Here is a 27,672-nt window from a genome sequence, read left to right on the forward strand (position 1 = left end):
CTATTAAGAAATGGATGTAGTGATAAAACAGAATATCTTGTTGTTTATATTAAGTTGATAGTTAATTGAATAGAAAAGAAGATTGTTGCCAGAGGGAATAAAAATAAACAAAAGTAAAACCAAGAACATGCATTGTCTATATAACACCAAAGAAATCTAAAAAAAATTTATTTGTAAAAATTGAGGTCAAGATGTATGGAGAGAATAACATGGAAACTTACATTACCATATGTAAAATAGACAGCCAATGGGAATTTGTTGTATGACTCAGGGAACTCAAACAGGGGCTCTGTATCAACCTAGAGGGGTGGGATGGGGAGAGAGATGGGAGGGAGGTTCAAGAGGGAGGGGACATATGTATGCCTACGGCTGATTCATTTTGATATTTGGCAGAAAACAACAAAATTCTGTAAAGCAATTATCTTTCAATTAAAAAATAAAAAAACTGAGGGGTAGAAAGTTAGAATGGCAGAACATATACTGAATAAGACTAAAATAATTGTAAATTTAAACAATCATATGGGAAGCAAACCAACAAAGAAGCAAACACCTCTCTTGGCCTAAACAACAAAACACTTCCAATTGGATTAATGCAATGATTTACCAGGAAACTTTTAAAAAGACTTAGGAAGGCTAAAAGTAAAAAAAAATAAATTAAAAAGACACTAAAAAGATAAATTAAAGTGAAGGAAAAGCAGGTGGGATGTCAGATACAGTTTAAGGCAAAGGTTATTCAGGGAAGCTAATTATGTTAATTATGTGACGGTGGAAGTCAGAGTTAATAATGAAACCTATGATGTCACAATATTATGTTTGTAGGGCCCAAAGAAGATAGCAACAAACAGAAAACAAAGACTGTTAAATTCAAAGAGAAATTATAAGTACACAATTGAAAATCAAGGTATCAATACCCCATTGTTGCTGCTAAGTCACTTCAGTCGTGTCCGACTCTGTGCGACGCCATAGATGGCAGCCCACCAGGCTCCCCCGTCCCTGGGATTCTCCAGGCAAGAACACTGGAGTGGGTTGCCATTTCCTTCTCCAAGGCATGAAAGTGAAAAGTGAAAGTGAAATCGCTCAGTCGTGTCCCACTCTTAGCGACCCCATGGACTACAGCCTACCAGGCTCCTCCATCCATGGGATTTTCCAGGCAAGAGTACTCGAGTGGGGTGCCATTGCCTTCTCCGTCAATACCCCATTACCAGAATATAAAAAATTGGGAAGAAAATGATAAGGTAATAGAATAAAGAATCTGAAAAACATAGGTAAATTTACCACAGTATCGCAGTAAGAACAGATATTGCCAAGAATTAAAATGAACGACAAAACAACAACGGAGTCTGGAAGTTTATTGCTAGTTCCTGATGAGATGGCAGATTAGCATACATACTCTTCATTCCTCTTAATTCAACCCTGGGAAACTTCAGAAACAGAGGGAAGCACAGATTCAGGGAACTAACAGAGCACTGAGACAAAGGAGAGAGCAAAGGCTGTCCTGACAGAAGGTGGGAATGGGGTGGGAGGTGACCTGACCCAGGAGTCCTCTTCCTTCCTTTGACTTGTTGGTGGGGGGAAGGACTGCGGGGGGAGCTGTTGGAGTTCTCTTATTCCACCCCTTCTGACATTGCCAAGAGAGGGCCGTTACTTGTCCTGCAATCCAGATGTTTGCAGCAGCATGCAAGCTCTCTTCCTGTCCACAGTCACAATACTCTCAGGGCAGCAGAAAGCTCTTCTCAAGGGAAGAAGAGGTGAAGGGGGCTTCTCCATCCCCTCCCTCTCCAGATTCACAGAGCTTGGAATTAGAACATAAAGAGATCCTGTCTTTCTATTTCTGCTTTTCGTTGAGTGTCCAGATGAAGATCGGTGGTAGAGTCTGCCTGCAAAGCGGGAGACCCGGGTTCGATCCTTGGTTGGGAAGGTCCCCTGGAGGAGGAAATGGCAACCCACCCCAGTATTCTTGCCTGGAGAATCCCACGGACAGAGGAGACTGGCAGGCTACAGTCCATGGGGTTGCAAAGAGTTGGACACAACTGAGCGACTTCACTTACTTATTAATTTATCTAGTGGAATGCAAGCAAATGGAGGAATTGATAGCCGTGATGTGGGACTTAATCTTTCTTCCCTGGTCTCGTTTTTTTTCTTTCCCTTAAACACATCTGAAGAGATACCACCTAGAATTTGGCCCTTTCCCATCAAATACTAATAGGCCTAATGATTAAATCACCAGAGAAACAAGACCATCTGCCACAAAAACTACATATCAAAGGGTACAACTAGGAAAAGTGAAAGCAAAGTGAACACTAACTGCAACAGCTGGACCAAAAATTTAATGTAAGCATAATACCTACCCTCAAAAGCATAGTGGGAATGTTGTAATAGAATGCAAATTCAAGAAGTAAAGAAAAAGAACCAAATGTAAATTGGGTGCTAAACAGATATTTGTAACAAATATTTGTTGGTGTCCCTGCCAAAGATGCATGACCTGAACCTAATTGTGAGGAAACATCAGACAACCCCAAATTGAGAGAGTCTATAAAAGAACTGCCTGGTACTCAAAAAATGTCACTGTCATAAAATTAAAAGGACTAAGGAACTGTTCCAGATTAAAGGAGGCTAAAGACATCTGACAGGTAAATGCAATGTGTGATCCTGGCTCGAATCCAGCACCAGACGTTGTATTAATATTTTTCCTTTGCTACAGAGCAGTACTGTCCACTGTGGGCGCCACTGGCCACATGCAGCTACTGAATAATTGAAATGAGGCTAGTCTGAGTTGACAAGTGCTGTAATTAAAAAATACACACTGGTTTTTAGTATGAAAGAAGAATGTAAGCCATCTCAATTATAATTTTTATGTTAATTACATGTTGGAATGATATTATTTTGGCTATACTGGCTTAAATACAATTTAATATTAAGATTAATTTCACTTGCTTTTTACTTTTTAATGTAGATACTAGAACATTTAAATTACATTTCTAGCTCATTTTTATGTCTTGCATAATATTGATATCATATAGTACTGCCATAAAGAACATTAGAAGTACAATTAGTGTACTTTGAACAAGGTATGAAGATTAGAAAATAGTATTTTTATCAATATTAAATATAAATGTACTGTAATTTTGTAAGAGAATGTGCTCATTCTTAAGAAATGCACACTGAAGTATTTAGAGGTAAAGGGGCAAGCATGCTGTCTGCCGCTTATTCTCAAAAGTTTAGAAAGACATAAAATGTATATATATTTATGCAGAGAGAATGATAAAGCAAATGTAAAATGTTGGCAATTACAGAATCTGAGTGAAAGATAAGGAGTTCTGTGTACCATCTTTGCAACTTTTATATCAATTTGAAATTATTTCAAAATAAAGGTCTACAAAAACCACTCCCACATGATGGTTAAAATAAGCAGTACAGTAACAGGGATAAAAAGCAGGGTGGTTAGCACTGAAGAAGGAGATGTGGGGAAGGAGAGTGAGAAACATGCTCCCACGATGTGGCAGAAAGTCTGAAGAGAGAGAAATTTAAAGTAAAACCTAGGTGACATGGGGATGAGTCAAAGTAACAACATCTTGGTCACTGGAGGCTCAGAAAGTGAGAAAACAGGAGAGGCAATATTTGGAGAAAAATAAATCTCCCAGAATTAAAGGAAGAGGAAAGATGTCATATGTAAAGAAATCATAGAATGGTAAAACATTTTTCAAAAAGAAAAAAAAATCCACTTAGTCATGTTCATAGTGAAAATTAAGGAATTTAGTATTAAGATTATCAAAGATATATTTTAAAAAATTGAAATGCACAAAGAGTAGATCACGTGGATAAATAAAAAATCAGGTTGACATTGGACTTAACAGTGGAATATAAGAATCCAGTATTTTACAGTATTAAAGAAAAGGTTTTTGAACTTAGGTCACAGATGGAGCCATATGCTATTTAAATGTGAGAGCATGATAAAAATATTCTCAGGTCCATCAAAAACTTTAGGGGGTTTGCCTTGCAAAGACCTGCTATGGAAAAACTTGTAAGAAATACTCAATATGAAAAACACTAAAAAGCCACAGCGATCAAAACTTTAGTGAAGATTATGTTTGTATAAAAAAGCAATGACTAAAGAAAAAATCCATAGGCTATTACTTATATGTGGAATTTAAAGTATGACGCAAATGAACCTGTCTATGAAAAAGAAAAAGAATCACAGAGAGAATAGACCGGAGTTGAGGGAGGGATGGATTGGCAGATGTAAGCTATTGTATACGAAACAGATAAACAACAAGGTCTTACTATATAGCATGGAAAACTATATTCAATAGCCTCTGATAAATTGTAATGGAAAAGAATATAAAAACAAAATGTACATATGAATAACTGAAACACTTAAATCAACTCACTTCAGTAAAAAAAAGAAAATATCTGTAATAATTCAGAAATAAAGTTCTAGAAAATAATCAGTATGAAGTGTGTATTTGTGTACAGGGATCACAGAGACCAAAGGAAAGAGAGCATGCTAATGTTCTTGTTTTTGTTCAGGGAAGATATTAGGATAAAAATGTTTACAAAATCAATAGAAGTAAATAGATATAAGCATGTGTCTTAAATGAAAGGCAACCACCATAAGAACCAAAAAATGAGTCCAATAACTTTAAAGCCATCAGCAAAAAACTTGACTCAGGGAGCAGAAAGAAGTCATTTCAGAAAATAGAAGATGGCAGAAAAAATTTTAACGTGACTGTAATCACAATAACTGTGGGATAGATGTGATGGAACAAAATAAAGCCAGAGGGACCTCGCATGGACCAGAGATGCTCATGTGCCGTAAATGAACATATCCCTTGGGACCTGGGATGGACTAAGCTAAAATAAAGCTTTCTAGAGTAAACATATATGAGGTTACTAAAAAAATACAAAACTCTGTAAATATAGAAAAGTAGAGATTACCTATCACATACTCTCTTATCAAAACAAAAAAAAAACTTTCAACAAAAAGGTGATCCGGAAAGAAACTCAACTAGGACATGGAGATGACAAGAGGGGATCTCTATCCCGACCAGGACTCTGGGCTGAACAAAAGTTCTTCCCCTGAGAATTTATAACCACGAACTTGCAGTTTGATGGTGTTCTATTGCTGTGTAGTTCTTGAGTTGCTCTAAAGAGGTCTGATCTTTTGTTACTCATTTATCTGAACACCCATTGCTCTTCAGGGTTGTCCCTCTCCCAATTATTCTAAGCTTTCATGATGTTGTGTTGAGCACTTTTTCATTCATTGTGCTGAACATGTGGTTCTGCTCCTGTGCTCCGTACTATGAATGGGCTTGGGCCTTCTGCACTATCTGCTGTGCAGGTACTGGGTTGGCCAAAACATTCATTCGAGTTTTTCTGTTAAGATGCTATGGAAAAACCCGAGTGAATGTTTCGGCCAACTCAATACTTAGGATTCATCTTTCCCTGCTCTTCTTGGCAGTTGCCATTTGTCTATGGTCTTTTATTTTCCCTTAGTGATATTTCTTGCATGGTGTGGCCCTCTTCTCTTATCTTTTTGGATACATATATATTCACCTAGTGTTATTTTTATGGAATTTGAGGAAAGGTCAAAGATTAATATGTGCATTCAACCTGCTTGTTTATGGGAAGATGAGATTGTTTTTTCTTCTCTTCTCTCAAAGCATACTCCAGTGAGTTGTTGCTGTAAGACTCCCCAAAGAGATGGAGGGAAGGGAGGAGAAGAGAGAGAAAAAGCTATTTAATCTATTCTCTCTGCTCCTTCTTTACTGAAACAGCATATCATGACACATGTGCTTGGTACCGAATTCTATTTCCTGGTGACATACTTCGTTCGTGACTCAGCCTAGTGGTGGCACAGCTGGGAAGCTCTGATGGGCACCGTTACTCAGCTCAGAAAGAGATTTCCCAGTGATGATGGGAAGTAGAATTATTGTTTATTGAATGTTGAATTATTTCTGAAGTTAGATCAAGAGAAGGGGGCTGTGATCCACATTGGGCTCATTGTTGCTACAGGCACTGGGCTAAGGAAATCCACAAATGGTCTTATTTTTAAATGGGAAGGAACTCTGCAAGCTAAATGTCATAAAGCTGACAATTCTTCCCAAAGTAATTTGATGATTTAATACAATCCCACTTAAAATTCTGACAGGATCCTTTACAGAACTTGATAAAAATGATTTCACAATCATTTATAAAAATGGAAAGACAATATTGAGGAATATTTTAAGATGAAAGAGTTACCTCCATCTCCAAGCCAGAGACTGGCTTGTGAGTTCTGATGCTTCTCCCTCCCACTTCTCCACATCTAATCCATGGCAGAGTCTCCTTCTAAAAGGGAACTCAAACCCATTCATTCTCTCCATCACCACATCCACTGCCTTAGCCCAAGATACCATCATCATTGCAGTATCTTCCTTACCCATCTTCCCTTATACCTCCTGCCCCTTTCAATGTGCTCACCCCTCAGCAGCAATATAAAGTACCCCTCCTCTCTCCTGCCACAACCTCATCAGTGATTTTTCATTGTTCATCTCCCTCCTTGCTTTCTTCCTTGCTCATTTCATAACTGCTACTCATCATTCATCCATTCATCAGCACTATTTATTGAGAGGCTTTCAATGTGCCAGATAATGACCTCAGCCCTGGGAAGGTAATGAGCAAAATCAGGCTTGATTTCTGCCAACACCCCAGTCACCAGTGGCTGACTTTAAAGACAAAGGATAATAAATATGAAAAAATTCAAATGTGTAATTAAATCAATGCCAGTTTAAAATAAGATTAATCTTTTATAACCATTAATTGGCTAAACCCAGTGGAGAAAGTGATACTGGATGCTGAAGAGGCTGGGAGAAACAGATACATGTATTCATTACTGTTAACATGGTGAACTGATACAAATGTTTTGGAGAGGCATCTGGCAAAAAGTTTCAAGAGCCAAAAAATGTCCATATCCTTTAATCCGGAAGTCTTACTCTTTGGAAATTATTTCAAGGAAATAATTCAAAGAAAGGTGGAAGAATGAAGGAAGAGTTGAAGAAGAAAGTATTTTATTGTAGAACTTTCTATATTAGCAAAAGACCTAACATCGCTTAAATGCTCAATAAAAGAGCAGTTGGATAAGTGACTTAGAAAAGCTGTTATAAATTATGACTATGGAAACCAAATCAAATGCGAAGAGTAGGACGTGATGTGTTCAAAGGTGATGTAGAGACTCTGCATACAGGTGACTATATGAAGAAATGAAAGAAGTTGCCAAGTTTAACAGTGGTGGTGATTCATGTGACTGGATTTAAGAATTAATAATTTGTAAAAATTAAATGACCAATGGAAAAGATGGCTGAGTTTCATGCTGAAATTAACTTTGATTCCATAGAGTATTCCAGTGGCCATGTTTATATTCTAGACAATCTGTTGCCATATGAAAAAAATTGGCTCTTGGAAAAAATGTTACTTTTGTCAACATATATTTGTCAAACGGTATTAAAATCAATGTTACATCAAAAATGAGGGAAGTTATGCAGTTGACATTATCAAGGGAAATTACAGAGTCTCTGTGGGGTAGAAGCATTTGTCAAAAACCCAGATACTGTGCTCAGAGCAAGAAAGCAAAGAGACTCAGCACCTGTTAGGCAACTCCCAATTCCCTGGGGAAGAGTGGGCATATCTCCAGCCTCTGAGACATCCCTACACGGTAATGCTGCCTATTCACCAGGTTCCTGTAAAGAACAAATGCTCCTGGAGCACTGCAGACTTGCAGTACCGAGGACAGACACTGGGGGCATGCCCTTTTCCTAACACTGAATCCAGAGCTCTGACTTCTAACCTAGGATCTCTGCAGCCCAGGTCTTTGTACAGTGGGACCACGCTGTTCAGAATTTGGTAGCAGTTGAGACCATGGTGGTATAGCAGGGCCTTATTAAAAGATGCTTTGTGAATGAGATATGTAATTTTACTGCAGAGGAGAGAAGACCACCTTGTGGTAGCCACAGAGGAAGGCAAAAGGGAATCAGAAGATCTGAGCTTTGATTTTAGTTCTGAACTCTCTCTGGCTATGTGATCTAAGCCCTTAATTGTGTGTGTGTGTGTGTGTTTGGATTTTTTTTCCCACTAAAAAATTAGAAGGTAAAACTTGCATGATCCAGGTTTCAAATGGATTTCTAGAAACCACCCACTTAGGAGTGTTTTAAAAAGATTTCAGTCAGCCAAATAAATGAACTAATGATTGAATGAATTAAAAAAAAAAAAAGGATTTTACTATTTCCAGATGGCCAGCAGTGATCTATGGCATTGCGATTGGAGGGAATGCCAGAGATCATTTATACCATCTTCCTGCCTTCCTCATCTCAGGCTTAATTCCTCTATGAGACAGAGGCATCATAGATACAGAGAATACTCTGTCCTCCAAGAGAGGGAACCCCCAGAAACAGCATTTGGAGCAAACCATTTTGAATAATGATTGAGAAGAGCTACCTGCAGATGTGGCCCACCACAACAGATGGCTGAAAGCCACGTGGACAAGTTCCCAAGGACAACTGAAGGACAGCCCTCTTACGCTGCTATCTAATCCTATTGCAGACATTCTCAAGCACGATTACAGACCCCCGAGACCACGCCTCACCTCCAGCCCTTTCAGAGGGATCTATGAGGTGAAAACTACTTTCATAATAATACTTAGACAAAATTTTCTTTTTGCCGTGTGTCAACATTAACACTGATGTGGCAAAAGCAATTGCAAGTAAAACTCCTGGCAGTCAGTGACGGTGAAGGCAGTGGCCTTGAACTATATTAATCATAAATGTATTCCTTACCACCAGGGACTAGCCCTAAACAACAACCCCAAAAGTCAGTTTCACTAAGGAATAGCCTTGATGAAACAATATACGTTATTCATGTTATTAACTCTCTACCTTTAAGTACACATGTTTTTTTTTATTCTGCATGACTAATTGGGAAAAACACATGAAGCCTTTTTGCTGTATATTAAATAAAAGCACTTGTACAATTGCTTGAGGTGCAAGTTGGACACTTTCATTGTCATAAAACATCATTTTTACTTGAAAGAATGAATGACAAATTATGGTTATTCAGACTTGAGAATTTGGCATACATTTTCTTAAAAAATGAAATGAGCCTGTCACTTCAAGAAAGACCTGATGGTATTTGTTGCCAATGATAAAATCTGAGGTTTCAAGCAAAGCTTAGGCTCTTGGGAAGCTTGTATCCACTGCCATGAATTTGATAGCTTTCCAATACATTAACACTTTACTGATGAGATTGGAAATGATCTTAACAAATGTGACTTTTGATGTGGCATAAAGAAATGTTTCAGTATCTGGATTATCTGCAAAACTCAGTAAACCAATATTTTTCAAATGACCAATAGATGATGTTACAAAATCATTCATTTGTGAAAGATTCATTGAAAGTACAAGGGAAAGCAACACATTTTAATGTAACAGAGTACAAGTTCACTGATGTGGTTTCTCATTCCACATTGTAATTCTCCTTTAAGAAACTACCATTTGCAGAGTTTGAGTGTAACATCAAATAAGATTATCTGTAATTATCTGAAAAGGCTATTTAAATATGCTTCTCATTTCCAATTACATATCTGTGTGAGACAGAATTTTCTTCATATACTTAAGCCAAAAAAAAAAAGATATGACACAACAGGTTAAATGCAGAGGCCAGTATGAGGATCCAGGTGTCTTCCATTAAACCAGGTATTAAAGAGACTTGCAAAAATGTAAAACAATGACATCTTTTTCACTGAATTTCTTTTGTTTGGACAATACAGCTATTTTCATAAAATATGTTGACATGTAATAAGCTAATCATTGTTAATTCATTATGTTACTTTTTAAAATTAACTAATAAGTGATATTTTAAAATATCTGTTTTAATTTTTGAGGTGGTGAATATTGAGACACAATCCATCTAAACAAAAGCATGTTGAAGTTCTCAATAATTTTTAAGCCTGTATAAGAAACCCTGAAATTAAAAAGCTTGAGAACTGCTGCTCAGAGATGCATGCAGAGAAAGTGGAATTTGGGATGAGTAATTAATGAAAAGAGGAGAACTTGTCATGTATCAGTTTGCAACATTGCTGAAAAGTGTCATGACTAAATTGGGCTTAACAGCCAGGGTTGGTTATGAAGACAGAATCGTCCCTGGAGGGGTAAAATGAAAGTCATCTATGACTTAAGACTGGCAGAAATCACTTCTGTGCATATTGAATTCTCAAGTTCCCAGTTAGACCCAGTTATTCTCAAGGGCACCTCTCTAATTTGCTCCAGTGCCCTTAGTGTCCAAGTTCACCCCTTTCCCTGCTCAGTACTGACCACCATGACTAATGTGGGCTACAAATCTGCCTCCTGGGCCATGGTGCATGCCACTCTGATTCCACCTACAGTACCCAGGACTCAGGAAGGCCAAAGGCACTTGCAGGCACTAAGAATGAAAGATGAGCGTGTTGTGGCTCTTGTCCTGGAGGACTTCTCAGTGTGGTGGAGAAGAAAAGCTCCTGAAGAAATAATTATGGTATGATGTGATAAATGCTTTTCTGAGCATAGTGACACATTTTCTTCCAATCAAAAATGAGGACACACTCTGACCTCTGACTATGGAAGTGTCCTCAGGGATCTGGAACACATGTCTGCTTATACATGTATTAAGAAATTCCCAAAAAACTCCACAGAAATTCTTTGTAGATTTGTACTTGATTTGGCCCAAAGACCCAGAAACAATGGTTTGTACCCTTTTAAAAAAATTCTGGGAAATAACCAGTGTCAGAATAGAAAAGGGCAAGAAGTGCCATAGGATTACAAAAGATGGGTAATGAGCCCCTAACATTTTATTTCCTCTGGGTTAGTGGATGGGAGACACTAGAGGAAATTTTTTCCATCATACTGTTGAGTGGCTTTTTTCCCCTCAGGCAGAGTCCAAGATTGTTCACACAGGTCTCTCACACCAGCTGAATCAGATCAAGAGTCAGAAGAATGAACTAGTATGAAGCTTCTAAGATTGCAAGCCTTGATTACATGTGGGTAAAATTAAACAACAAGGCTCTTGATCTGCCAAGAAATGCTGGAGTCCCCTCTGGGTGGGCTGTTTGGGGACCATGGAGGTTCTGGTCTGGACTGGGTCTTCTTAAGTCCTAATCATGTACCCTTTGCCTCCGCCCCTTCCTTTGAGGCTGACCTAAATCCCCCTTTTTAGTCCCTTTCTGCAGCGTCCCTGTTCTTTCCCAGCTGTGGCAACCCCAGAGTGAAGTGAACAAGAATGAAACACACAATGAGCAGAAAAAGCATGCTCAGTACCACACACAGACATCCTGCCACCCACAGAGAGAATGGGGGACACTGCGTCTCAAAGGCGATCCAAACAGAAGGCAGGACGAGGAACCTGACAAAACTCTTCTGCATCTTGGATCCACTACCATTAACCATTTATTCTGAGGGTTCTACAACTGCTGATTCAACCAACCATGGGTCATAAACATCTGGGGAAAAAATTCCAGAAAGTCTTAAAAAACGAAACTTGAATTTGCCACACAATAGCTATTGACCCAGCATTTACAATGTATTTACAACTATTTACATTGTATCAGGTATTGTAAGTAATCTAGAGATGATTTAAAGTATATGGGAGGATCTGCACATGTCATTTTATTGAAGGGACTGAGCATTCATGGATTTTGATATCCATGGGGTTATTGGAACCAGTCTGTCTTGAATACCGAGGGATGATTGTACTTGCATTGGACTAGGAGTAAATCATGATGTCTCTGTGGTTTCCAGTAAATTCATCCACAAAAGCAAGTTATTTTGATGATGAAATGACACATACATGAGAATTCTCACCACATAATAAGTTCACTATTCATGGTTATAATTTTCATATCATTTGTGTGGTTAATTAATGTCTCTCTCCCCATTAAAGAAGGGTTGTGTCTTGTTTTATTCACTGTTATAAATATATCTAAAGTTTAGCACAGCATTTGACACACATTAGGCATTTGATGAGACAATTGTTTGATAAAAAGGAGTGGTAGGGTCCTGGTTAAGTGTCTACTCTAAAACAACAAGTTTGGGGTTGCCTGACAACTCTTATGGATTGGTATTGGCTACCTGGAGCATGGTGCCATAAGGATTCTAAGGTGGTATCTGATATATCACCTGATGCACACTCTGGTTGAGGATGTTGAATATTTGTTGACCTTGGTTTATGAAGTCAAGGTTTGTTTTGCCAGCTCTTCCAGCACAAATAGGCCAGTTGTATGAATACAGTCACTTTAAGAGAACTGAGGTGACCAACTATCTGGCCTGAAGATAAACAGCATGACCTCAGGAATATTTTTTAAAATCACAGATAAGAAAACACTTAGAATAATGCTATGCAAAGAAGCTGAATGCGTACCACTGTGATATCTGCCTGTCTCAATGAATTCACTTATTTGCAATGTGTTTCATGAATGAGTAAGTAAGCAGCATCAGCTCGTGTACCCCACAATCAGACAGAACTTTGTAAGACCCTCTCCCCCAGCCCATAAAATAGCTGTTCTACTCACGAGGGTAATCCTTTGGGTGTGTCTTCTCAGACCAGTTCCCATAAAATGTGAGCCTGTACTTAGCAGTTCCACAGGCGCAGCAGTCTAGGATTGGTTTGTCAGTCACCCCATCAAATGTGGAATCTGAAAGAGTCCAGAAAGTCACAAAATTAGGAAGCAACTGTGAGTCATTTATAAGGCAGTAACATCTTGGTCTCATCCTGTCTTAATGCTTGGGAAAAGAATGTGAAATGCAGTTTGTGCATGTGTGTGTGCTCAGTCACTACTCGGTCATGTCCAACTCAGTGACCCCATGAACTGTAGCCCGCCAGGCTCCTCTGTCCATGGGATTTTCCCAGCAAGAATACAGGAGTGGGTTGCTGGTCCCTTCTCTAGAGGATCTTCCTGAACCAGGGATTGGACGTGCATCTCCTGCATTGGCAGGCAGATGCTTTAACACTGATTCACCTAGGAATCAAACTGCAGTTCTTACTGATTACTAATTCAGAACCAGGTCCAGCTATAACAGATTTTACTTAACTCTAAGGATGATCACTATATTTTCCAAATTAAAAATAAATCAGAACTTTTGCTCTAATAATGTGAGGAGACCTATGGGACAAATAACATAGAATATTTGGGATGGAGGCTATCTTGGTAAAGTTTATTGTTATCCTTTCTGGACCCGAATCTCTTTTCCCATCCCTCCCACAATAGGATTTCTCCACCAGATTTCAAGAGGAATATGCATGTGTGTGTGTGTTTCCTAAGGAATATTCTCTGGGGCCAAACTGCCAGGACAAGAAGGAAAAGCTTTGAAGGAGAGCAATGAGAACAAGCAGAGAGACATAAGGAATGCTGAAAATTATTTCTAAAAAATTATGCATATGCAGTCATATCACTTCTTATCAAGCTTTCAGAGACTTCACTGGGAGGGTTGGGCATTTGGGAATATGTTCATAAGTTCAGGTTTACTTCTGAGCATAGAAACAGCTGGGAAAAACTCGAGATTCCCTCTCCGCCCCCACGTTTAGCTGTGAATAGCTGATAAGTGGAAAAAAAGAGATTACCTGAATAAATTCAGTATTTCTGATTGTCAGGCCCACATCCCTAACCGTGCATTGTTGCTTTTAGTCTGTTCTGCTTCCTGCAAGACGAAAACAATGTCTACAGACGCAACTTGCTTCAGCTGCTTTTCCTGTGGTTCCTCAGGAGATATTAACATGAATGTTCTCCCTCTTTTTCTTTTGCAAGTTGGACATTTAATCTTAACTATTATATAAAGAGCAGCAAAAGAGAGTTTAAAAATCTTTTTGAGAGTTAGGAAGAGCATTTTACAAGTCTTCCTTATGGAATTCACTGAGTTCTTTTGGTTTGAATATGCAAAATCAGCAATAGGTGAAATAAGAGAATTCTGGGTTCGAGGATAGAGACAAAAGTATGGGATACTGTAATAATCACCGCATTGCAGAGAGTCCTCGTATGTGTTGATTCCTTTCCATATACTGTCTCATTTAATCCCGGCAATCCTAGGACATCAGGACTTTGGTTAAGCCCATTTTAGGATCATAAAACTAACGCACATTAGTTAACCAGCCCAAAGTCACTGAGTTGATGGGTGGTGCAGGCAGAACTGGAACCCAGGTCTTTTTTGAATCTCAGCCCATACTCACTCTGAACCTGTATACCATATCACTGCAGGAAAGACCTTCTGCTGGACAGGTTTGCATAAACACCAGTGGGAGAAATCTGTGTGTTTCTCATTTAGCTTTTTCAAACAAAGAATGGTGCATTAAAAAAAAATACTTATCTACAGAGCTCCATGATCTCTAAATAGCCCTAAAGAAGAGATCTGAAACCACCCCAAATAGAAATCATTGTTTGGCTACTTTTTGTACACTAGGAAGAGGCAAGAGCATTGTGTGTGTTAGAAGCAAGCTTCCCACTTCCCTATGTACACGAAGTCCAGGTCTGATTGCTGTGTGAGCCACTTTGATACTTAAGGGACAAGCGCTATTGACTATATTTCAGAAAAGTTGGCATAAATGAGTAACTCCTAAAGGTTTTTCCTTTTCACATTTCCATTATGATCACCTATGTTTTAAAAAGACTAAATTAGTTTTGAAAAAAGGATTCAGAGCTAAGAGATACATGCTGGGGTTTCAGTTGTAACTACTAGGCACTGTTAAATGAAGCAGCAATAATTTCTCAAAGAACCAAAATGACGCAAACTGGTAGCTCCACTTTATCGAAAGGGCTTTCTGATATAAGCAGTGAACTTAAAGATACATCCAGGGGTTCAAGGGAAAGCACTTATAATAAACACTTTGGAATTCCAAAGAAAAAGAAGCTTCCATTGAAAAAATAAATTTTTAAGTTTGAAAATAAAAACAGACATGCTGTTTTCTACTGAGGAAAAGCCCACTGAAAACGAATCAGGTTTTCTTTCTTTTTTTTTTTTTTTTTTAAACTAGTCAAGTGAATCAGGTTTTCAAAGGGCAGTGATAGCAAGTGTTAACTTACCCCTCTTCTCCTAACCTCATGCTATGCTATGCTAGGTCATTTCAGTCGTGTCCAACTCTGTGTGACCCCAGAGATGGCAGCTCCCCAGGCTCTGCCGTCCCTGGGATTCTCCAGGCAAGAACACTGGAGTGGGTTGCCATTTCCTTCTCCAATGCATGAAAGTGAAAAGTGAAAGTGAAGTCGCTCAGTCATGTCTGACTCTTAGCGACCCCATGGACTACAGCCTACCAGGCTCCTCTGTCCAGCGGATTTTCCAGGCAAGAGTACTGGAGTGAGGTGCCATTGCCTTCTCCGAGGGCGTGCCTAATACCCTTGGTAACTTGAAACTTGAAGTTGGTAACTTGAAACCCTATAGCATCTCTCAAGCTATACTGCCCCCCTCATTTCTACTCTTAATACCAGCTTCCTTTTCTACTCTTATCTTATTCTTTTTTTGGTGGGGCGAGGGGGGGTTGGGGAGGGCTGCACTGGGTCTTGTGTGAGGCACATAGGATCTTGTCCCCCGACCAGGAGGAAACCTGGGAACCTCTAGCACTGGCAGCATGCAGTCTTAACTGGACCACCAGGCAAGTCTCTCTGGTCTTATTTTTGTTTCTCTTCCCTTGCTGATTATTCCTTCTCTATCTACGTTTTTTCTCATCTCTGCTTCTCCCTTCACCTTTTCCTCTTTCTCCCTTGTCGGTGACATGGTCTTAAAGTGAGCATATGTGTGCATTTGTTTATTATAGGTCACCTTTTGGAATATTTTATGTTTCTGCTTTTAATTGTAAGTAACTTAATGTTTCATGCCTCTTTTGAAAAATAACTACCTATTTTCTGCCCCAGCTCACCCATAGGGAGACCTAGGTTTTGATCTGCCCAAAGCAACAACCCAAGCTACTGAACTGGGAGATAGCACTTTGGTAGAAATGCAATGGTTAGGGCACTGGCTTCTAGGTTCAAACTGTGACCTCCTCATGAGCTGTCTGATGCTGAGTGAGCTATTTAAACTTTTCATGGCTCAGGCTTCTCATCTGTAAAATAGGGATGATGTAATCCACATAGGATTCTGGTGCTGATGACATGATTAAGGCGTGTGAAGTACTTAGAATGGTGCCTGGCATACAACAAGCACAAATAAATTCGCTATTATTATTTTCCTAGAGGACATTTACCAGCTTCTCTTTTTCTTAGTAGCTTATGATTTGCTAGAAATAGAATGATTTCTTCTCAAACCATGATAGACCAATTTCTTCTCAAACTGTGAATGGCTCTAATGGTAAATAAAAAGTCTGCACAAATTAATAGAAAAGAGAGCATGAAGATGTACAATTTCAGCACACTTTCCACTTTTATTTAGTTCTTTAATGACTTCTAACACATTTAGATGTTTAAAATCTTAATTTTTCATGGTAGATTAAAAAATAAGCCCTGGGATGTTGATAACAATAGCCAACATACACACATATATAATAAATAATTGTATGTATGTGTATGTACGAGCATATATATGTGTATGTACATGTATATATACACACATGTACATATATGTATGTTTACTATGTACTAGGAGGCATGGTAGGTACTATACATTCCACTGTCATGGAGGACTGAAGGTAACCACTGATTGCGTGCATGCCTGTGTGCTAAGGATGCCTGCACATCCAAGGACCAGATCCTTAGACGAGGTGAGGGTCAAAATCAAAGCCCCCTTGGCATTCCTGTTCCCTAGAGAAAATCCGCTCATCCTGCCTGGGTGCCCCACAAGTTCCTGCTAGTGATTATTCCAGAAAACCATTACAGACTTTTTAGAGGCACACAATTGTGTGTTCCTTAATTAAGTCCTGTGAATTATTCCAAGGAATCTCTTCAGAATAATCACTGTTTCACAAAAATAACGAGACGACGACACCAATATAAGGTATATTATCTCCTACCCAGGGAATCAAGCTGAGTAATTAGAGTTTAAGGCAGATCCAATTATCCACAGCACACAGCTAGATTAAAAATTGGAACTACGTGAGGAAGCAGAACCCAGAGGAACTCAGAAAACCAACTGCCTTAATTCCTGCGGTTGAATGCTTAGACTGACTGAGCCAACTTCCATTTATCCGGTCCTCTCCAGTCCACACATCTAGACCTTCTTACCTTGTTCACAAAGTTTCTTGGTCAGAGAGCCTTCATCTTGAAAATAAATGATGCGTTTCTGTACGATGCTAGCCCTGTGGGGAAAGAAGACACACACATGATGAGGAGGGCAAGTCTGGGGGACCTCAGATTTCCGCTGGTCCACCTACAGCTGTGTGGCTTTGAGGGCATGCCCTCAACTCATGTGGCTTGGTTTCTTCAGTGGAAAACTGGTATTAATAATAATAGCTACCTCCTAGGATTGCTATGAGATCTAAGGTAAGAACTCTTATGTCAAGAGTTCAGCATACACTTAGAAACCACTCAATAAATGTTAGTTATTGTGGGGATGTTGGTGGTACTCATATTATTGTTAAGGTAGGAAAGTGAACTAACAGCATTTTCAGTAACTTTTCTCAATGGTTCATTTACTCTAGTTTTATATCAAACTATTGAGGCCATTTATAGATCAAGCAAATTCAAATCAGGGAAGCATGTCAAATTCTCTTCCTGAAGGGGGAAAAAAACCTCAAAAATATATTTTGATTTGTTCTGAAAATGTCATTCTATATCTTTCCTGAAAGTCTAGACGAAACTGTCTCTTACATTCTGAACAAAGACAACTTCAGCTGTTACATCTCTCTTAAACATGTCAAACTCAAACACAGTATCTTAGAATTTGGAAAGATATTCTGAGGTTGAAAAATGACTTGATTTGGCCAGCATATATTTTCTCTTTAATCTAGGATTGCACAGACATACTACGTCTCCTTTTACCCACTCAACTGTTGATTTTCAGCTGCCCTTGAAGAGCCCTGAAACCCAGTGTTCCAGCAATTTGAAAAGTCTACAGCACAGTAGACTTGAGACAGTGCCTGTGGATCTCGGGCCATTTCTATTGATTTTCTTCAGCCATGCTACTCAATCAAAAGGCAATTTTCACTTTGATTTGCCCTATTTAACAGATAAAGGGAGCTCTTGACTCCACCACAGCTGACCACACTGAACCAGGGAAAGTCACACAAGCTGCCTCATGTCACATGATTTCAAACCCAGGAAGGGCCCATGTATGCAGGGATCTGCTGAGCAGAGTCAGTTTTCTCAATGGTCTGGGCCTATGCCAAATGGCTTTCCAAAGAAATATCTACTCTATCCCCAGTCTTACACAAAAGAATAAAATTGAGGCCAGCCTACTGATGTCTTTTACAGTCTGTCCCACCCCAAGAGAGAAGAGATGTTGAAATAAATGAATGAAATATACTTCCTGTTGACACAAAGCTACTGTGAATATTTATCCATTCTGTTGACCATCAAGCAGAAAGTTTTTTCAGGCCAAGAGAACACTCTGGAGAACATTCACCCCAAAGTAAAAAAAAAAAAAAAAGGCTTCTGTTAGCTGGAGCATCCTACCACTTTGAGAAGGCCTCAAGGAGCCCTGAGGCGGGCAAGGAGTAGGCCTAGTGGGAAATATCCCAGGTCCCACCTTCCTGCTGCAACCATTTCAACTTAACCTAACTCATTTCAACCCATTTGTCTTCCTGTTGTATCTGCTGGTGTATTTTCAACAGTGAGAATTTGGAAAGAATATTTTGAGGTTGAAAAATGACTTGCTTTTGGCCAGCATATAGCAGATAATTTCTGGAGGTGTGCTTAGCAAACAGGCACTGGACAGGGAGGGACACTGTCATAAACAAGACATATGGGGCCACTTCCCATTCTCAGAGTTGGCAGAATAGTGGCAAGAAAGTATCAAACAAACAAATCCTCAGGTAGCCAATGGAGACGTCCACAGGGTATGAGAGAGTGTAACACAGGGGATCCTGACCAAGCCAGGAAAGGCTCCTCCCAGAAAAGGTGGCTGTGCTTAGATTTCAGTGAGTATAAGCTAATTAGACAAGTGGGATGGAGGAGCAAAGATGAGGGCATCCTTTGTAAGATCCTTCATGTGGGGAGGGCTGTGGCTTGGTGAGCCAGGGAGGTGTGAGATGAGCTGGGAAGGTGGGCAGGGCCAAATCACCCAGAGCCGTGCAAGGAGATGGCATTTTACTCCAAGCTTGATGAGAAGTCTTTGAGGAATTTGCCCTGAGGAGTGAGATGATCCGGTTTGCCCTTTTAAAAGAGCATTTGAGCCAAAAAGTAAAAACGGATTTGTGTGGGGTTGTAGTATACAGAGCTCCCATGCAAATAAAATTTCGTTTCAATAAAATTCTCTTGATAAAATGATTTGAAAACACCTGATCTACAGGATAAAATATTAACCTACCATGGTATTCAAGGCTTTTCATAAAAAACTTCTCCCAAACACCTCCTAGCTTTATTTGTTGGCATTTTGTGCCACGCTCCCTGGGTGCCAGACTGTGACAAGTTTATCCCTCCTTCTCTGAACATTTCTTTCACTCCACACTCCCTTACCTGTGCTATTTCCTCTCCCAGAATCTCCCATCACCTGTCTCTGCGAGAGTCTGTAACAGACACTCTGAATTGTCTTCCTCCCTATGATTTAAAGGTGAGGTTTCCCTGGTGGCTCAGTGGTAAAGAATCCACCTGCAATGCAGGAGACACAGGTTCGATTCCTTAGTCAGGAAGAACCCCTGGAGACAGAAATGGCAATCCATTCTAGTGTTCTTGCCTGGGAAATCCCATGGACAGAGGAGCCTGGCAGGCTACAGACCATGGGATCACAAAAGAGCTGGAGATGACTGAGCAACAACAACAACAACATGATTTAATGTCAGAAAAAAATGATCCTTAGAAAAATTACATCACTCGCAGATTTTCCAAAACTATAAATTATAAATTATAATTATAAATTTATTGAGGGGCCAGAAATAGAAAAATAAATTTTCTTTAAGCTATGTCTGTTTCTTTCAAGACTTGTTTTATAAAGTCAAGGTGGCCCTCTTTTTGATAACAGCTGTAACTTCCGAGCCCTTGTTTTGTGCCACTCATTGTGCTAGGGAGGTCCTTCATGTGCATTATCTTATGCTTTACATATACTGCTGCTGCTGGTGCTGCTGCCAAGTCACTTCAGTTGTGTCTGACTCTGTGCGACCCCATAGATGGAAGCCCACAAGGCTCCCCCGTCCCTGGGATTCTCCAGGCGAGAATACTGGAGTGGGTTGCCATTTCCTTCTTCAATGCATTACAGGTCCTCAAATTCTTTATCAAAACACTTGGGCTAGATGTGTTCCTGAGTTCAGGGTTTTTCAGCTATTAGAAAGTGAAGATGGCAATAGGCTGTTAACAACTCCATGACCAAACACATCCATCTTCTGCAGCAAAATATTTGAGTATTCATTCTAAGAGAGTAAATAAAATCTATAAACAGTTTCATATCAGTTTAGGTCAAGTTCAGCAAACTTATCAAAATGCTCTTATTTTAAGAGGGATTAAGATGAGGGTTTGTGTTACTTTCATTCTAATCTTATGGGTGAGGATGACTGAGATGCCGGGAGGTTAAGTAACATGCTCAAGGTTTTGAAGCCTTTCATCTACTGCCAAAGCCCATGGTCTGTCTGAGACTCAGAGTGCTTATAAGGATTAAAGATGATTACGAATAAAGAGTATAACTGCACTCTGAGGAAAGTACTCTTATAAAACGTAACCTCAGATTGATTTGGGGGGGATGTATTTTAGGATCTCATGGCGCACACAGTGGAGATCTGAGACTTCGGTGGGTCTCCACGGAGCCTGGGTCATGATAACATGAAGCTCTCCATAAAAATGCAAGGATACATCCCTATTCCCAAACTGAGCCAACCCTCTGGACCATGCACTTTGGATTTCAAACTCTGTGCAGATCCAATGAGGGATACAAGGCTTGTTCTGATCAGGCCCTGGTGGTCTAGCCTTATCTCTGTCCAGTGTCTCCTGAGCCCCTACCCAAACCATATCCCAAATCTGTCTTCATGATCTCACATTCTGGGCCCCTGTCCATGAGACTCCTCTGTCCATCCTCACAATTCTTCAATATAAACCACACACACACCCCCCTCAATTACCTAACATACTCAACCAAGATGTTACTTAGAATGATGTCTGGTCTGCAAGCTCTTCCTATGAGAGCTAAAACCCCTTGGGCTAATCCTACCCCAGCACTTACTGACCTATTATAATTGCCTGTTCACTTTTCTATCTCCTGTGCTAGTATAAGCTTCCCAGGAGCAGGAACTGTATCTTACTTATCTCTATAGATGCTAGTACTGTTGCAGCCCTGGGATTCAAATAGAAGGAAGGATGTTTGGAAAGGAAAGAGGCCATGATGAAGGTCTCAGTAGGTAGACACAGGGACGTGTAACTCAGGAAAGATATGAGGAAGGTGAGGAGGATGGATATGGGAATCACTGGGGCAGAAGTCAGGGTCAAAGCTTTTAGAGTGGCTGACGTCACCCAGGAAGAAAGTGTGGGGAGTGAGAAGAGAGTCTAGCTGAGTTCAGAACTCTGAAGGCCAACATTCACCCACAGATACACCAGCAGAGACCAAGACATTGGAAAACTTGGTTGCAGGAGATGTTTCTTTTTATTCCTCATTTGGTCAACTCCTGGGAGAATTTTATATTCTGAGAAAATACATTTCATTTCGAGCCTGTTCCCATCAGAAGTATAAAACTCAGCAGAGATTTATAAATCATATTATAGTTCAGAAAAATAATAGCTTCACAAGATGAGAATGCTGTTGGTAAGAATCCCCTTAGCATTTCAAAATGACAAACTTCTCCCATTCTGTGTTGCAATTTGGCAGTCCTGTTGCATAGCATTTATATACTGATATACTGAATGCTCTCTTATCATGAAAGAGCATGTTAAGGAAATCTAAATTAAATTTCTCAGTATGTTAGCTTCTCAAACTTTAAAATATTGAGGTTCCAAATAACTTACTAATCATTTCCAAAGTTTTCCTTTAAACCTAAAGTGGAACCTTTCCAGAAATGCCATCCTGAATGCTCGGTGCTCGGTTCTTTTTCTATCTGAAGAGTTTCTTCATTTGCTGTTGGGGAACTGGCCTGCTGGAGTGAAGTTGGAATTGGCTAAGTTGGAGGTTTTCTGCCTAGTACTGAAAAGGCCTGGGGTCCCTGTTCTCACTGAAAAGGACAGGGAGACCTCAAAAACTGAAGAATGTGGGTGAGTTCAGGCCACAAAATGAATGAAAAATACACATGAACCCTCAGTGGCTGGGTCACTGCCATGGAGGTGTAATTTATGTAAGGTCCTTACGACAGGCACGTTGCACAAAGTAAATATTCAGTAGTGGTAGCTGTTATCATTGTTGCTGCTAAAGCACCAGCCCCTAACAAAGTGCCTGACACATAAACGTACTTAATCAACAGAAGCTATTATGATGATTGATGTCAGGCCCATCTCCTTTGCTTATGCAGAGAAGAGGGAGAGTGTTATCTTGCTCAACAGCTTCAGGCAGAGATAATGAATGACTCCAAGGAAGTTCAGGTTCGCAGTCTCCAGACCGCAACATTTGCCAACCCTCTTCCCAGTTCCAGTAAAATCCCTGTTACTGAACGTTTCTTGGAATACTTTACAAAATTTGCCTCTGATCTCAGGGATATTTTCCATAGAAGTGATCCAGCTTATAACACACAACATCTACTTCCTTTTACCAATGACTGAACAACTCTGTGGGAGGATGTAGGAATAAAATATTGAAGCATAGCATTGGTAACATCATCAGGAACTGAGGGTAACAGTCTTATTTTACTTTGCAAGGATGCCAAGTGCTAATCTGATCATGGTCTCATGTTACTCAGCAAATATTTACAGAAGCTGGGTGCATTCCATGATCCAGACTCTTACCAAACTTTTATATGCTTTATGTGGCTCACGGGGAATGGAGCTGTGTCCAGGAGTTAACAGGCTTCCTGGCAGCTCATGGCAATGTGCTCATGGGAGAAGAACAGTGAAAGCTTATCTGTAGGGCTTTATCTATGGCACACACAAGGACTCCATGGTTGTCCAACACTAAGGTCACAAAGCTATAGATTTGGAGACTGTTATAATTGTCTACCATGACTGCAAATGACCAAATCTAGTAAATTATAGAAAGAGCTAGCTGCCAGGAGATTGAGTTTCAGTTCAGTTGCTCAGTCGTGTTCGACTCTTTGCAATCCCATGAACCGCAGCACGCCAGGCCTCCCTGTCCATCATCAACTCCCAGAGCCTACCCAAACTCATGTCCGTTGAGTCTGTGATGCCATCCAACCATCTCATCCTCGTTGTCCCCTTCTCCTCCTGCCCTCAATCTTTCCCAGCATCAGGGTCTTTTCAAATGAGTCAACTCTTTGCATCAGGTGGCCAAAGTACTGGAGTTTCAGCTTCAACATCAGTCCTTCCAAAGAACACCCAGGACTGATCTCCTTTAGGATGGACTGGTTGGATCTCTTGCAGTCCAAGAGACTCTCAAGAGTCTTCTCCAACACCACAGTTCAAAAGCATCAATTCTTCGGTGCTCAGCTTTCTTTATAGTCCAATTCTCACATCTATACATGACTACTGGAAAAACCATAGCCTTGACTAGATGGACCTTTGTTGGCAAAGTAATGTCTCTGCTTTTTAATATGCTTTCTAGGTTGGTCATATCTTTCCTTCCAAGGAGTAAGCGTCTGTTAATTTCATGGCTGCAGTCACCATCTGCAGTGATTTTGGAGCCCCCCAAAACAAAATCAGCCGCTGTTTCCACTGTTTCCCCATCTATTTGCCATGAAGTGATGGGACCAGATGCCATGATCTTCGTTTTCTGAATGTTGAGCTTTAGGCCCACTTTTTCACTCTCCTCTTTCACTTTCATCAAGAGGCTCTTTAGTTCTTCTTCACTTTGTACCATAAGGGTGGTGTCATCTGCATATCTGAGGTTATTGATATTTCTCCTGGCAATCTTGATTCCAGCTTGTGCTTCTTCCAGCCTAGTGTTTCTCATGATGTACTCTGCATATAAGTTAAATAAGCAGGGTGACAATATACAGCCTTGATGTACTCCTTGTCCTATTTGGAACCAGTCTGTTGTTCCATGTCCAGTTCTAACTGTTGCTTCCTGACCTGCATACAGGTTTCTCAAGAGGCAGGTCAGGTGGTCTGGTATTCCCATCTCTTTCAGAATTTTCCACAGTTTTATTCCTGCGTAATTAGCACTCATTCATCAAACACTCACTGAGCACTTATTTTGTATCAGGAATTTTTCTAGGAGCTGAAATTTCAAAGAAAAAGAAGAGATGGTGTCTTCCAGTATGGACCTTCTAGTCCAGTAGGGAAAAAGAGATAGAAAAAGGAAACAGGAAATCAGTGTTGAGCGCAATAAAGGAGAAGCCACAGCATGCAGAAGAGCTGTAACTAACTTCACCTTGGCAAAGCTGTAAGAGGAGTCAATGAGTCTGAAGGTCTGAATTGTCAGAGGGACAGTGAAAACAGAGAATCTAAGAGACTCATCATAGAAAAATTTATAAGCACTAAGTAACTTACTGGATCTGGGATAGAAAGAGAAGGTTGAGTACAAGATGTTTTATTTATTTTTTCTTTATTTAACAGTTAAACATGCTTCCAAGTGCTTCATAAATATAAATTCATATAAAACTCCCCCAAACTCCATGAAGTAGGCACTAATATTATCCCTGTTTTACAGAAGAGAAAACAGAGACAGAGGAAGGTAAGTTAACTGACTCCCCATAGACAAACCCCAATGACTAGATGGAGGATTAGTGATGCCAGTGACTGAAACAAAAGACAGAAAGGGCAAGGAAGAATTTTGTTCTTTTAATTTTTGGAATTTCTATTAAGCTAATTGTAGCTTTACATGCAACCATAAGAAATAATAGAGAGGTTGCACACTTCGCCTAGTTGTCCCTGGTGGTAATATTTAGCAAAACTTCAGTATAATATTACAACTAGGATATTGACCAGGTTTGAGACTGGACATAAAATTGGTGCCACAGGATTAGATGAGGACCAGATCATGCCATTCTAAAGAAACTACACCTATGGCAAACTGGCACACGCCAAGACAGAATATTCCCAAATGACTCTCAGGACACATCGTATGTTAGAACCCTAATTGGAGAATCATCTACAGGTGCTCTGGTGACCAGGCAGGGGGCCATTCCTGGCTGGGACAAGATGATGGTAGAGGTGGAGTTGGGGGAATTATTTGCAGGAATAACTTGGAAAGATAGCACTAGAACTGGCCTTGAAGTCCAAGAGGCTCATTCTATAACCAAGGATGAGTTCTTGGCAGGCGTTAGAGGTGCACACCTGAACGAGTTCCTCAGCAGGTCCACCACCCATGTGTTTTGAAGCAATGCTGCTATCTGCTCTGGGGACTTCTTCACCTAAATCAAGGGAATCCGCTCCATACTGTGCTGCATGTACACCTGAAGCTTAGGTCATGACCAGAATCTGGTTAAGACGTCAGTTAGGTTCTTAACAAGACTATAATCCATCCCCAACCTTGTATAGCCATTGGATTTCTAGAGTTTGTTGATGCACAGTACTGGACAAAGTTGCATCTACAAAATCCTAGTTCTGATTTTAACAAAAATCAGAGGAAATCTAGTGTTAGCACTCAGTTTAGTTCTTCTTAGAATGACCCAGAGGATAACAAACTTATTATGACTCCATTTTCTCTTATTATTGTCCAGTTTTAGACCTCATCTTTATCATGTATCTTGTCAATATTATTACTCTAGCACTTTAAATTTTACCCCTAAAAATCCAATGGAGAAGTAATAATGAGGAATTGACTTTCATACCATAAGAGAGACGTAAAAAGAATAAAACTAATTATGTTTTTAGAGAAACTAATTTAGATGTGAGAGTCTTTAAAACCAGACAGGCATTCATCGATTCCCATTTTTATTTGACAGAGTGGAGGCCATGAAGCTGTGTTAGGAACTGGAGGTACAAAGATGAACCAGACATAGTACAGATGACACCAAATAGTGGACAGCCTGAGAGATGTGAATCGGAAAACGCTGCGTAGCAAGCGGTAGATTCTACCCAATATCTGCTCCTTTCTTCTGCCATCCTTGCAGAACCCTCATTTTGATTCACATGTAGCCTCAGTAACATAAGAGAGGGTTATCAGCACAGGGTTGGAGGGGGTGGGAGGAGAACTTCTGAGAAAGTTTTGCTTAAATTTGCATAAAAGAAATTAATGAGCCACTGTCCTTTCTTTGTCCAGTGTTGATCACAAACAATGCATGAAACAAGACAGCCATTTTGTGACCAATAGGAAAAGACCAAGAAAATCCAGAGACCCTGGAGACTGCACTGGGGAACCACGGAAGAGATTAGTTAGGATTGGGGCCAGGGATGTTTTGGTCAGAGTCTGGGAGAAGAACACTCCAGATAAGGCCTTAAAAGAGGGCTTGAATTTGGTGGGTGGGAGGTTATGCTCCCTTTGCTAGAACTTTCCATGGGGTGCAGAGGACAGACACCACGCAATGACTAGGAAGAAAGCAGCAGGCTTGCAGGACACTCCAGTCTGAAGAGACGTGGCTTCAAATGGGAGGAGTTGGGGGGATAGGCAGCATGGGTGGGAGTTCGATAGGAAAACACAGGCAAGGGAAATATTCCTTTTTCTCTGGACGGAGTGTTCCTACACCTATAAGCTGTGGCTGAGGCAACAGTAGAAATTTAGGGGTACCTGCTGAATCAGTGGCTAGAAACTTTTCATCTGTTGGAAAAATCTTAAAAAAACTCACATAGATCAAATAGACTGCAGAATGTAGTCCCAGTTGTGGAAGCTTTTTCAGGCCATTCTGGTTAATAATCAGGACCATTTTTCATCCTTTAATTGTTTGATATCAAACTATCTATTTTTTTCCCACATCTTTTGATACTCAGTATCTTTCTTAACCTTTCAAAGAGATCTAGATCTAAACCTTGAGGCTGGGGAAAGATAATCTCTCACAACACACCTTTAGGCCCCAAATTTGTTTTCTCCTAAGGGTACAAAAGGGCTTCTCTGGTAGCTCAGTGGTAAAGAAATCCACCTGCAGTGCAGGAGACACAGGAGACTTGGGTTCAATCCCTGGGTTGGGAAGATGCCTGGAGATGGAAATCACAGTCCACTCCAGTATTCTTGCCTGGAGAATCCCATGGACAGAGGAGCCTGGTGGGGTACAGTCCATAGGGTCGCAAAGAGTTGGACATGACTGAAGCAACTGAGCATGCAAGCATGCACTCAAAGGTGCAAAAACAGAGTTTGATGTCCCTGAAAAATTACTTTTCCCCCCCTAATAAGTCTTAGCATGTTTTCCAGCATTTTATAATATTATTACTGGTACCCAGGGTATTACTAGTCAAGGGACAACTGACAGTTCACCATTTCTGTAACACTGTTGGATCCATGATTCTATTGTATAATGTCTCATACGTTTAAACTGCGAATCAGTGTTTGTCTCACTTTCCCCTCCAATTTCTCCATGTCTGTAAGCTCTCACCAGACTGTGAGCCCCTCTGGCCCCTGGACTGTGTCTTATTCATCATCATATACC

The 27,672-nt window shown here is 40.1% G+C and overlaps 1 protein-coding gene across 2 annotated transcripts in view; it reads right to left on the minus strand.

Annotated features, from left to right (window-relative positions):
• The window catches only part of SPON1 (spondin 1), a 357,717-nt gene that overhangs the window by 167,067 nt on the left and 162,978 nt on the right, over nt 1-27,672 (minus strand). For both annotated transcript variants that reach the window (XM_086339887.1, XM_086339886.1), the window contains exons 4-5: nt 17,198-17,271; nt 12,569-12,691 (exon numbers count right to left, since the gene is read on the minus strand). In XM_086339887.1, coding sequence (XP_086196013.1) covers nt 12,569-12,691; nt 17,198-17,271 — 197 coding nt within the window. The remainder of the gene's footprint in view (nt 1-12,568; nt 12,692-17,197; nt 17,272-27,672) is intronic.

Source organism: Bos grunniens, chromosome 15 (assembly GCF_055505025.1).
Source record: "Bos grunniens cultivar Pamir isolate PY7600 chromosome 15, Bosgru_T2T1.0, whole genome shotgun sequence".
Taxonomy (NCBI): Eukaryota; Metazoa; Chordata; class Mammalia; order Artiodactyla; family Bovidae; genus Bos; species Bos grunniens.